At 40.3% G+C, this 12,848-nt stretch overlaps 2 protein-coding genes across 5 annotated transcripts in view; both read right to left on the minus strand.

The window, feature by feature from the left end:
• crtc3 (CREB regulated transcription coactivator 3) overlaps positions 1 to 6,936 on the minus strand; it is a 48,827-nt gene extending 41,891 nt beyond the window's left edge. For all 4 annotated transcript variants that reach the window (XM_061738526.1, XM_061738518.1, XM_061738507.1 and 1 more), the window contains exon 1: positions 6,050 to 6,936. In XM_061738526.1, coding sequence (XP_061594510.1) covers positions 6,050 to 6,175 — 126 coding nt within the window. In that variant the 5' untranslated portion in view covers positions 6,176 to 6,936. The remainder of the gene's footprint in view (positions 1 to 6,049) is intronic.
• Positions 6,937 to 10,977: 4,041 nt separating this feature from the next.
• Positions 10,978 to 12,848, minus strand: part of iqgap1 (IQ motif containing GTPase activating protein 1) — a 59,843-nt gene continuing 57,972 nt past the window's right edge. The window contains exons 35-37 of the mRNA XM_061738539.1: positions 12,139 to 12,261; positions 11,542 to 11,650; positions 10,978 to 11,454 (exon numbers count right to left, since the gene is read on the minus strand). Of these exons, the coding sequence (XP_061594523.1) occupies positions 11,341 to 11,454; positions 11,542 to 11,650; positions 12,139 to 12,261 (346 nt within the window). The 3' untranslated portion in view covers positions 10,978 to 11,340. The remainder of the gene's footprint in view (positions 11,455 to 11,541; positions 11,651 to 12,138; positions 12,262 to 12,848) is intronic.

A 12,848-nucleotide genomic window follows, 5' to 3' on the forward strand; every position in this document is an offset into this window, starting at 1 on the left:
CCAGTCAAGGCCAATTTTTTCTCTAAAAGAAAGAGCACATTGTGTACAAATGGGAAGAGAATATTGTGAAAAGGGCCTTTATTTCATCTCAAGAGACCATTTACATTATTTGGAATGTGTATTATAATACTAGTGGTCCACTATCAAGACCTTTTCTGATATCAATATGCTGTTTTTGGTGGTGAACAGGATTGATTAAAAGACTGGTGTCCTTTTAACCCGTCACTGTTTTTATCTTAGATTTACTATTTTATTTGTTTATTCCAATCTATTAGCTTATGGACAATAGTTTGTAGAGCCTGGTGACTTATTTTGTCACTTGCCATGTTAAACAGTAAATCACTGATTAAATTCAATGGAATTGTGAAGTGGGATTAATTAATCTGAATTACTATACTTATGAAATAAGACTTGGTCTTATTTCATTTTCAGACAGGGTCTTATTTCATTTTCAGACAAGCTAATTCCTCTCAGCCTCACTAAAATCCAAAGAAACAATCTTATTTTTACGCCACACACTTTTATTACAGTACCATGAAGTTTCTAAACTTTGTTGTAAAACAATGACAGCAACTGAGGCAGTAGAGTAATAATAAAATGTTGCAGCTAAAACATATCCATTTAATTTACATTACATTTAGGAGACACCTTTAACCAAAGCAATTTACAAAAGAGGAATACAATCAGGCCACAGTACCATAGTAGAGCACGTACTACATTATTGGACAAGAAGATCAAGGTATGTTTGTAACAGCAAGAACTTGTGCCCTAACCCCAAACTACCAGTTTAAAGTGAACAGATCAGCTCATGGATTGGTTTTCCTAACAATGATCAACATACTTGGCCAATATTCAATCCCAATATTGGAGCACTGCATCCCTAGTTGTCCCAGTCGACTCATGCTCAGACTTTGCTAAACTAATTTGACTTAAGCTGGAGAACAGAAAACATCTTCATTGGCCTGTTCAACTAATGAGAGACAGAGTGCAGTGCAAGTTGAATGCAAAAGGAATTATGTTTTCCCTAAATATGAATACTTAAGCATCCCAAACAACAGGACTACGAGTTGACAGAACAGCAGCATCTGTACCCATTTCCAGTTTTCTTTTAAACTTTAACTGAAAGCAAACAGAATATTTAATGAATTAATGTATTTATTTTTGACTAAAATTATAACTGTGTGTTTTTAACAAAAAACAATGACGAATAGCTGTTTGCATGTTATCTCTAAATCCAGATTAAAGAGCCCTCCCTCTAAAGATCAAGTTCTCCAGGGTTCTGCACAGAGGCATTTGCACAAATAAAATCTAACTTTAAAGACACTGCAGTATATCCCCTTTTATGCAACAGATTATAGCTTCTTAACGTTTTTCTCTTTTGTATCCATCACAAAAAATGTAAAAGTGCAGCACTTTAAATTGAGGGGAGAAAAAAACAACTAATCTACCCTCAGATCTGAGGGTAGATTAGATTACAGATTAAAGATTACATCTTTAATGTTATCCATCAATCTATGAACACATTTCTATTTAAATACCAACATTTCTAAGAAACTCACAGCGTAGTTTCATTTTGAAAAACATTTTGCAATCTGCCTTAGTGAATCCTTTGCTTTAAAAAGTGGAAGGAACATGAAGATTTGTCCGTCCAGCCATTGAGGTCATTCATGTTTGTTTGGAGTATGTGGAGAAATGCAGTATTTGCCGTTGACTTGCACCCCCACCCCATGTCACAGCAATGCTGGCGTTTCTGTTCAATATATTAGAGTTCACAACTCACAAACCCCAACCCTCAAAACATAGATAATAAAAAAAAGATATGAATCCCTTGATAAAAGCGCATCTTGGAATTTACATAGGCTATTATTGTACTAAAGCACTTATCAGTGCTGAGATTATAGTGATTATTCTGAATGCGTTTTATGTATGTACAATGTACATTGTTTAAGTGACGCATCATCCATCATTTTCAGCTAAATTTATATTTTAAAAAGGTAGAGCAGGTGATGCCTAGAAAATTAACAATAATGAAATGAAATTTATATTTAATCAAAATGCCTATCTTGTTACGTTTTTTGAGAGGCTGAAGTAATGATTAAAAAGGTGAATAGTGGATTATTGTTCAGCACCAGAGCTCCAGGATGGTTTAACATCCACTAAATGTCACACTTAGTATTTTGTCAACACACGGTTTTCTGACACAAAATACTACAACTACTCCACAAACTACACAAGCTTCTCTTGCATCAACTTTTTTCACTGAATCAGAATCAAAAATACTTTATTCTACCAAGCCAAAACGTCCACTTAAACAAGGTGCAGCCTGAAATTATGTTTGTCAAAATCAGACCTCAATACACTTAATCCTCATCAACACGTTATCAAGTGGTCAATCTTTATTAAAGGAACAGTTTGTCATTCGCCTTGTAGAACCTAGAAATAAATTGTGTTGTGATTGTGTTCAGTCAACGACAGTATCTCATTCTGATCACTAGCGTTACAAGTGACGCAAAACCTATCAACTAAGCTAAAAAAAGGTAACTTGAGGCAACTGAGTAAAGATAAGGTGGGCATGTTTCATCAGATCGTCTGGCTTGTTTGTTCTGACCGTTTATAGAATAACAAGGGTTGGGTTGAAGTCAAGACAGATATTGACTTCAAACAGCATAAAAGGGTTGCTGAATCTTCCAAAACAAGCAAGAAAAGTTAACCACCAATAACCACCAATTGTAATCACAATTACAGTCAATACCTGAAAGATTCGGCAACTGTTTCACCCCAAAAAGCCATGTGTTTCATACGCTTTGAATTATTATTTTTCTTAACATCAAAAATGTTTTGATTTTATTCGTGGCGTCTTTCTATTTCACTGATCTCGGACTGTGTCTGTCCATTTTTTCCACCTGCTTGAGCACAACGCATGATGGTAATGGTACATAATACTTGACGAATAACAATAATAATAACCACAATCATATGCTGTAACAATGCACCTTTCAATAATCATGTCTACCTCATACTGCTGCACCTTTCACTTTTAAATTGTATATATGTTAATAAGAGCCATTTGTCTATTACTGTTTGTAACTATTTAAATCTGTGTTCAGTGAGCGAAAAAGAAAAAGAAAACAAATTCCCTTTCTGGCATGTTCATACTTGGCCAATAAAGCTGATTCTATTCTATTCTAGTGACCATCGTTGAACGCTACTTTTCATGATGTAAAATGGGATATATTGAGTGAGCTACATATGGATTAATAACTTTCACTACATACGATCAGTTGATTTCAGCAAATAATATTGGCCGATATGACCACTGGCAAGTCAATTGGTACTAGGGTTGCCAACTCCCTGAAAAATAAATAAGGGACACCTCATCGGCAGGGCCGGCCAACCCGATTGCCTTCACCCTTCCTGGCGTGGTGAATTTTTTTAGCCCCTTTTTTTGTGAGTGAAACGATTTTTTAACTATTTGACTCGAACCTATATTGAATTAGATGCATATTTTTGAATGCCATGAACACATGGAAAACAAATTATTATCCAGCAATTCACTTTAATACAAAATAACAAAAGGAAGTGAATAAAATAACTATCTTTCTTAAACAGAAACCTGTCCTGCTTAACTTAAAATTGTATAATTTAAAGGGGACCTATTATGGCATCTAATACCTATCTTAAACAGGTCTTGAATGTCTTAAAAACAAGCTTTAGATTGTTTTTGGTAAATAAATTAGAAATTCAGCCTCTGAGCCATGTCTTTATCATCCCATTCTCTAACCTCATTATCTATGCAGGATTCTGAGTGGGCGGGGCTATGATAATGAGGCACTGTGCTGATTGGCTGCCTGAATGACGCGATACACCGCTACGAAAAAACGGCGGAAGCTCCGGCCGGCGAAGTTAGTTGTGGCCGTGGTTTCACGCATCAGAGGCCAACCGATGTAAATCGCATTTTGGTAACGAAAGGGAGCAGAATCTGATCGGCTCGTAGAAGCCACATCAGACTGGATGGCTCATCCGGGCGGCTGTACAGACAAGTACATGAATTTGGTTGCTTTCCTCCTTCTCTGAGTTGGCAGGCTGAGGGGAGACCACTTTCTATATGTTAAAGCAAGAAAAAAACCTGTTTTTCATAAAAAGGTCCCCTTTAATATAAAACAATAGAAAGAAAGCAGAACATCCATTCTGTAATAGTGCACATTTTTAGTGCAATAACAAAAGTGCAAAAACAGAAAGTCTGTAGAAAACATATTTGTGCCTCAAAGGCCATGACTGTAGGCTACAGTTGTAGTAAAACAGAAAAAAATAACTCCCACTCTTCTGTGTACTGTTGCATCCTTTTCTATTATTTTTCTCGGAGGAGTAAGGTGTCTGTGTCATGCTGCTTCTTCTTCAATAGTGTTTTATGCCAACCAGTCTTTTTTTTTTTTTTACTATTTTTTTACTCTCACAGTAATACGGGACAAAGTGCATCCCTTTTCAGCTCAATACAGCTAAACTCATACATACACACATCACACATAGGATTCGTTGATTTCAGCAAATAATATTGGCCGAATATGACCACTGGCCAGTGAATGGTACACATGTATTGAACAGTTATCATGTTTTATCCTGCATGCAGAAGCCAGACTTGCAGACACATGAAGAGAAACAAAAACAGAAGCGCAGACAAGAGTGAAAACCACAAATCACAAATACACACACACATACATCAGGGTTCCTACACATTTCTCAAGGTCAAATCAAGCACTTTTCAAGCACTTTCAAGGTTCATTTTCAAAATCTTTAAGCACCTTATCGCTGGGGTAAAATATCTACAGGAATATATATACACTCATAATTATTTTTTCCGCTTTTTATCACAATTATGTACATTGTATCATGCTGTAAAATTCTAGTTATGTTTCATCTTACTGATTTTATTTATCCTTGTAATAACTAAACTATACAGTCTGATCCCAATTTTGTGAAAGACACAAGAGTTATAATTTCAAGCACTTAAACTAAAATTCAAGCACTTTTCAGGCCTTGAAAACACAACATTGAAATGCAAGCACTTTCAAGGATTTCAAGCACCTGTAGGAACCCTGACACACACACACACACACACACACACACACACACACACACACACACACACACACACACACACACACACACACACACACACACACACACACACACACACAGGATCCATTGATTTCAGCAAATAATATTGGCTGATAGTCAATGGTACACATGTATTGAACAGGAGCCAGACTTTCCCCTGCTGAAAGATCAGACACATGAAGAGAAACAAAAACAGAAGCGCTGACAAGAGTGAAAACCACAAATCACAAATACACACATACATAAATACACACATACATACACACACACATACGTACACAAATACACACACATACATAAGATCTGTTGATTTCAGCAAATAATATTGGCTGATATGACCACTGGCCAGTCAATGGTACACGTCTATTCAACAGGAGCCAGACTTGCAGACACATGAAGAGAAACAAAAACAGAAGCGCAGACAAGAGTGAAAACCACAAATCACAAATACACACACACACATACATACGTACGTACGTACGTACACAAATACACACATACATACATAGGATCCATTGATTTCAGCAAATAATATTGGCTAATATGACCACTGGCCAGTCAATGGTACACATGTATTCAAGTTGAATAGATGTGTAACAACAACAACAGGAGCCAGACTTGCAGACACATGAAGAGAAACAAAACCAGAAGCGACGCAGACAAGAGTGAAAACCACAAATCTGAGCCCACCTGACAGCCCAGCAGAGCCCAGGTGTAACAGGCCGTGTGTTACCCTGGACAGGTGAGGTCGGTTATGAGCTGCCCCCCCGCAGGTGCCCCCCCCCCTGTTACCCTGGACACGGTGAGGTCAGGTGTGTGCCCCCCCCCCCCCCCCAGGTGCAGGTGTGGTCCCCCCCCCCCCCCTGTTACCCTGGACACGGTGAGGTCGTGTGCCCCCACCCCCCCCCAGGTGCCCCCCCCCCCCCCCTGTTACCCTGGACACGGTGAGGTCGGTCATGAGCTGCTCGAAGGCCCGCGTCTCCTCCGCCTGCTTCTGGTGGTGCAGCGCGATCTTCTCGCTGAACTTCCGCGGGTTGGATCCTCCCGGGGAGCCCGACATGCTGGGGCCGAGGCTCTCACTCACTACACTAGGGGGAACACGCTGCAGGGGTTTATCCCTCAAATACCCCGAGGGAACCCCGCTGCGAGGCCATGGAGAGTTAATAAAAAACAGATAAAAAGTGAAGTCCCGGAGCTGCTGGGGCTAGCGCGGCTAGGCTAACGATAAGCTGCACTTGGGGGAGAAAAGTTGCTGCAAATGTCAATAAAACCCGCAGTGAAACACAGTTCTGCGGGGGTGTTTGTTCCTCGGGTGGACCGTGGTGGGTTTAGACGGAGAACCTTGGCCGGGGGCCGGCGGGAGTAACTTCAGCAGAACCACTTGTTTGAATGCGGGCTAGCCGCGGAGCTAACGGGGCAGCTAGCTGCTGCTTCATCCCGGGACGAAACAACCGCTGACCCAGACCCGTCCTCCTAGGACCTGCAGCAGCCCGGGATACAACACCACACCCGAGGGTTACCAGCTCAATCACACTCCCACAAGTGCGTGTTTGTCCCGGAGAAGCAGAGTTTCCAAGTTGACTCAAGCTGCAGCAGCAGCTCCAGACTGATGCTGAAGTGGATCCACTAGAACCGAGTTAATATCAGTCTGTTAATCCACGGACCCAAGGAGATAAACGCTCGGCAAAGACGGGGGGGAAAAAAAGCTCGCCTCCTCGTCCTCGTTGATTCGGATGTCTTGTGAGAAAAGCCTTGTTTATGTTTCCAACTTCGCCCTCGACTGACAGAGCGACTAGGAGCCGCGGAGATCCGCACACTGCTCCCCCATGAGAGAAAAACATTACCTCTTAAACTCTGCAGTACCCGCCGCCGCCGCGGGGCGGCGACAGAGCGGCGGGTCGGTCAATGTCACACTCACATTTACACGTGCACTCACAGGTTGGTATGCCAAACTAAGACAAAAAAAAAAGGAAATTACGAGAATAAAGTCATAATATAATGAGAATAAAGTCGTAAAATTACGAGAATAAAGTCATAATATTACGAGAATAAAGTCGTAATATTTTGACAATAAAGTTGTGATATTTTGAGAATAAAGTCTTAATATTACGAGAATAAAGTCGTAATATTAAATATATTATTATATTAATTTTAACACAGGGAGAAGATGCTCTTCCTGTTAGAGTTCTCATAAATTACCACTTTCTTTTCATAATATTACGACTTTATTCTCATAAATTACGACTTTATTCTAGTAATATTACGACTTTATTCTCGATAATATTACGACTTTATTCTCGATAATATTACGACTTTATTCTCGTAATGTTACGACTTTATTCTCGTAATTGTACGACTTTATTCTCGTAATATTACGACTTTATTCTCGTAATATTACGACTTTATTCTATTACGACTTTATTCTCGCAACATTACGACTTTATTCTCATTATATTATGATTTTATTGTCGTAATTTCCATTTTTTTGTCTTAGTTTGGCCCTAATACTCTGTTGTATCAAACATAACTGACACTGGCCTTGACAAAAAGTTGCCCTTCAAAAGATTTAAAGATTTGGGTCACAGTTTGTTGCACTTTATACATACATTGTTTGTATTGCTTTTATGTTTTTATACTGTGCTTTTTATACTTATTTATTCCTCTTATTTTGATTGCTTCCTTTGCACTTTGGTGGGAACATCCCAAACAATCTCATTGTAACCTGAGCACAATAAAGTCTATTCTATTGTATTCTATTTTATTGTAAAATAAATATACTATAGTGACATCTTAGAGTAAAGTATGCCCTGTAATTGGCATTACTGATGTCTTCAATCTTTAGTTACTCAGTATGATTATTTAAATGATGAAAAGTCATCATTCTGTCATTTGGTGTGGCGTTCACCACAGTGTCAACAGCAGAGAAAGCAAAGGTGTTGTCTGAGGAGATCAGACAATTTCATTCAGATTTGAAGAGAATGGTAACCAAAAAGATTCAAGGTGAACTCTGAGGTCGACAGACATCAGTGGCAGATCACGCCACCCATCACTGTTTGAACCAAAGTGGACAACTGAGGATGACTCCTGTTGAAAGAAAATCATTTAAGAAATAATTTCTACATAATTGTCAAAATGCACAAACTACAAAGCTTCTGGGAGAATGTCCTTTAGAGTCCTTTTATGAGACAAAACTGGAGCTTTTTTGATAAGTCAGTATGAAGTGAAAGTATGAAGAGTGCAAATAGCTGTTTAGCCAACGTACTGACAGGCCAAGACTACAGAAGTCAGAGCTCTGGTCGCCTGTACGGTACTGGGAGGAGTTGTACAGATTTATTGTATATGGCAGAAAAGATTTCCTGTATCTGTCTTTGTGGCAGCAGAGATGGATCGGTCCGTTGAAGAAGCTCTGTGGCGTTGTGGAGGTTATGGATCGCATCTCCTCTGCTGTTTGGTTTGTAGCAGCAGATCACAGAGCTAGCTATCTTGATCAGTTTGTTAAATATATTTGATTGAAAATCAAACCTGTCCAACATAGTGCCAAGGTAAAACAAATCAAAAGCTCTCAGCAACAAGTTCAAATGTCAAGCCCAAATATAATCAATGCTCACCTGTAATAGAGGCAAAAATAAGATTCATCCTTCATCTGTACCTGCTTATTCCTGTTTAGGGGAACAGCAGTGGTACACCTTAAACAGGTATGATATATGCATACAGTAAATATGAAAGGCTGAGTGTTTGAGGATGGAAGATGGACAGGAAATCATTTTAGTGCTTGATGTAAAATCCAGAAAGTGTTTAAAAATTCCTCAAAGAAAGTTCAGAAGATATTGACATATTTCTTCCTCTAATTTAATAATGGATTCAACAAATCTAAAGAATCTCAGTGTACAAAAGGCAAAATGTGGCTTAAAGCTTTATTATGCCAAAAAAAAGAAAAAAAAGCTTATGTTAACAACCAGAAGTATCGTCAACACTCTCTGGACTCTGGGGCATCTGGGATGGATAATCACACCGTAGTAACATGCAATTTAGTCAAACAAATGAATATTTTAGGGATTTTTAGTTTTTTATTTTGTAAAAATTAATGGTGCTGCAATGGGCTGGTGACCTGTGCAGGGGGCGGTCCCCTCAAGAGAGCTGGGATAGTCTCCAGGAGTCTCTGCAGATATCTGTGACCCTGAGATGGAATCTGTGGGTATAGATGACAGATCGATAGATGGATGAGATGTTCTCCTGACCAAAGATGAAAAGGACCATCCACTGTTATCAGCATGAAGTCCAGAAGCCGGGGTGTCTAATCAACACTGCAACATACGCTGGCTTCACAGACACCTTTTTTCCAAGGACATCCATGTAGTTTTATCCATGGAAAAATAAAACATCACACTATAAAAGGCATGGATGAGAACGGAGAGGGCAGAAACTGGACAGGCCTGCCTTAAGACGCGTTTCCAGAAGAATGGGAAGAGAAGTTTAAAGCTGACTGTTGAGGAGTGGCTTTAGTGCTGAAAGCTTTACGGTCTTAAATGTAAAAAAGGATATATAATTAAATGCGATTATGCTTAAAGGGATATACACTCACCTGTCACTTTATTAGGTAAACATAACATAACCTAATAATGTAATGTTTCTCTCTATCCACGTTGCCTTGTAAGTTGTAAAACTGGGAAAAACACACTGGATTGGAAGATCTTTATTGAAAAATGAGTACATTGTAAAGGACACGTCACTGACTGTCATCCGAGGACAGCAGGCCGAGAACACAGATGTCCCCATTTCAATCCCCAGCCTCTCATCAAGACAACTCTACGCGAGACAAAAACATCCGCATGGAGCTCGTGTGGAGCCTCGGTTTCTGGCTTTAGCACCAAAACCGCTACCATCGAGATGCAAAAAGTGGAAGGTGTAGAGTGACATCTACTGGACCCCCAAGTTAATACTGCACATCTTCCAGGCCATGCATGTGATCCATCTTAGGTTTCACAAAATATGATAGTTTATTGGAAATGGACAACATATAAAAATATAAATAAGGGCAAATTTGAAGTATTTACTACAAGGAATTAGAAAAACCTCTTGTATTCAACACCCATCTAAGTCTAACTCTGTTTTTAGAACTCTGTCTCACTAATTCTGTGATGCAATAATCAATCTGTTTTAGTTGAAAAAGATAAACAACCCATAAGGGATACAAAAAAAAAGGTCATTTCCAGTAAGTGAGAGAAAGCTGAAGAAGCAGCACGTCCGCGCAGGTTTGGATGCCACGTTTCTCGTGCTGACGGCCGTCGGAGCCAGGAGCAGCAGGAGCCAGACGGGTCGGAGCAGCAGCGCTGTGGTCACCGCCGGCCCAGTCCGGTCCAAACCACCGTCGTCACCGCTCAAGGATGACGGGAAACACTTGGATGGGGTCATCCTCAGCTGCTCCACATGTCTTCAGGTCATCTCGGTTGCCAGTACAGACCGGATTCATGTGGCATCATGAGAAGCCATCACGGCCATTACGAAAGTGGGTTTTTGGTTGAAACTTGAGCCAAACGTCATGTTTCATTCAACCTCTGCGTGTTTCAGATGGGGCGGGTTTAAAACAAAAAGTCATAGGTTTTAAAGTCCAATATTTGAAAAACACTTGAGTGTTTTCACATGTAGAGTGGGGAACGTCTCAAGTTTTTCCCCATTTTTTCCCCTCTTTCAATTTATCTTAGGAAGGTATGGAGAAAAGCTTCAGGCAACGTCTGGACTTCCTGAATGCCGTCATGTACTGCAGCCCCGCTGAAAAGTACGCTAAACTCAATATTGACGGAGGACATGGTTACCTCAGCTTTATGAGCAGATAAACTAAGCTAAAGAAGAAAGAAATCTCAATGTCTTTACATAAAACAACTTTTTATAATTAATCAAAGCCCATGCACAGGATGTTCATAATATTTAAAGCAAAAAAAAATAAAAATAAAGGAATGAGATCTCTGATCAAAGCTGGAGTTACAGACGATAGCACATGAGAAAGAGTTGAACACTGGCGTGTTCCATAACAAATAAGAGCACATACAGCATGGTGATCAACCTAATATCAAATTAAGAACAGGAATCTGCATAGGTGGAGTTGAGAAGTGCAGTAAGGAATGTGTAGGATGACAGGATGCTTCCGGTCAGGGCTTTAAAGCAACCCTCAAAACGGGCTTTTGTGTTTTAAATTCAGTGTCTGTAGCCCTTCTCTTCGTTCTTCCTCTATTTCCCATAAAATTTCTTGTTGAGCAGGAAAATGAGCAGGTTGACGTTGATGGTGGCCTTGTCGAAGAGCTTCATCACCGCCACGCCTTCGTACTGCAGCTGGAGGAGATCCTGGGACACGGAAAACAAGACAGATGAGGCTAAAGCTCCACGTTCCCGAGTCTGGCGCTGAGGAAGACGCCGGATTAGAGGCACTACCTGATATTCTAGCTGTAACGTCTCCAAGTGCACGCCCATGAACTTGGCCTTCACCTCAAACACCCCCACGGTCTCTGCTGGGGAGATCTCGAAAATTGCGTTCTTGTACCTGAGATGAGAGTAAACACATTTAAAAATACGGTAACAACACTTGGATGATGGTAAAACTTACAGCTGCACCAAAGGAGACATTTTAAATCCTTTTTTTCATAAAATCGGTCAAATTCAGTAAATATTAATTAAATAAATATCTGCACCAGTAATGAAATTCTTCAGAGCTGCTCAAATATTGCACATTAAATAATAAATATTGATAAGTAACTGGATGTGTAGCACGAAGAAAAATAAAATACACAATATATGAAATAAAATAAAAGCATTGAAGTAAAGTAAGAGTGTAGTGAAGGTTAATCCATACACTCTTTATTCTCTGTGGAAATTTCCTCTGAAATCTTTATTATCAAAATAAAAAGAACCCTTTTTGTGCTTCTGTGTCATCAGAGAGACCTTGGGATGCTTTCAAACACACAAAGACGATGATTTTATGTCATATGTCCCTCTAAAGAGAGGACGTATGTGATGGCGTGCAGGACTCACTGGTTGGGCTGCAGATCCTCGATGGAGATCAGGACGCCCTTCTCGTGAAGCCGGGCGGCTGTGTACTTCTGTGAGACCTGTTTACTTTTCTTGGCCTTGTTGTCGCCTGGTTTCTTTGACAACCTGGGAGGAGAGAGACAACATTTAAAAAAAACCTCATCACATAGCTCTTGAAGAGGCGCCGCTTTGTTTTTCAGTTGGTTTCTGTGATCCTCTTTTCTTTTTTTGTGTGTAATTAGGAGTTTCTGAGATGCCTGAATGGCCATGTTGGCAGCCATGGCCTCCTTGCAGATACTTTCTTACAGCGCAGCGTTATACAGTCCCGTAACATCTGCCCCGCGGCTCCGCTGGCACCACGTTGACGAGGAATGAGTCGTCAGGCGCAGCTTTTGTCTGACCAGCGGTGCTGCTTCTGCCGACTCTGGCGCCAAATGTGTCGACCGCAAACGAAGACGTCTGGTTGAAAGAGGCCACTTTAGCCTTTATAAACTTCAATCGACATTGCTCTTCAATCTCATGAATACTGGCGCCTCTTTGGAGGAATTTTGAGGATGTGATCCAGGATCAGAGGTCTGACTTCTGCTTCACCCCATTTCTTCTTCTACGGCAGTGGTTCCCAACCTTTTTTCCTTGGAGCCCCCCCTACTTGTGTCTAAGAACAGCCAGGCCCCCCGACCCGTACGTACTAGCACCAAAATAGTCTTTAATTG

Source organism: Cololabis saira, chromosome 2 (genome assembly GCF_033807715.1).
Source record: "Cololabis saira isolate AMF1-May2022 chromosome 2, fColSai1.1, whole genome shotgun sequence".
Taxonomy (NCBI): Eukaryota; Metazoa; Chordata; class Actinopteri; order Beloniformes; family Belonidae; genus Cololabis; species Cololabis saira.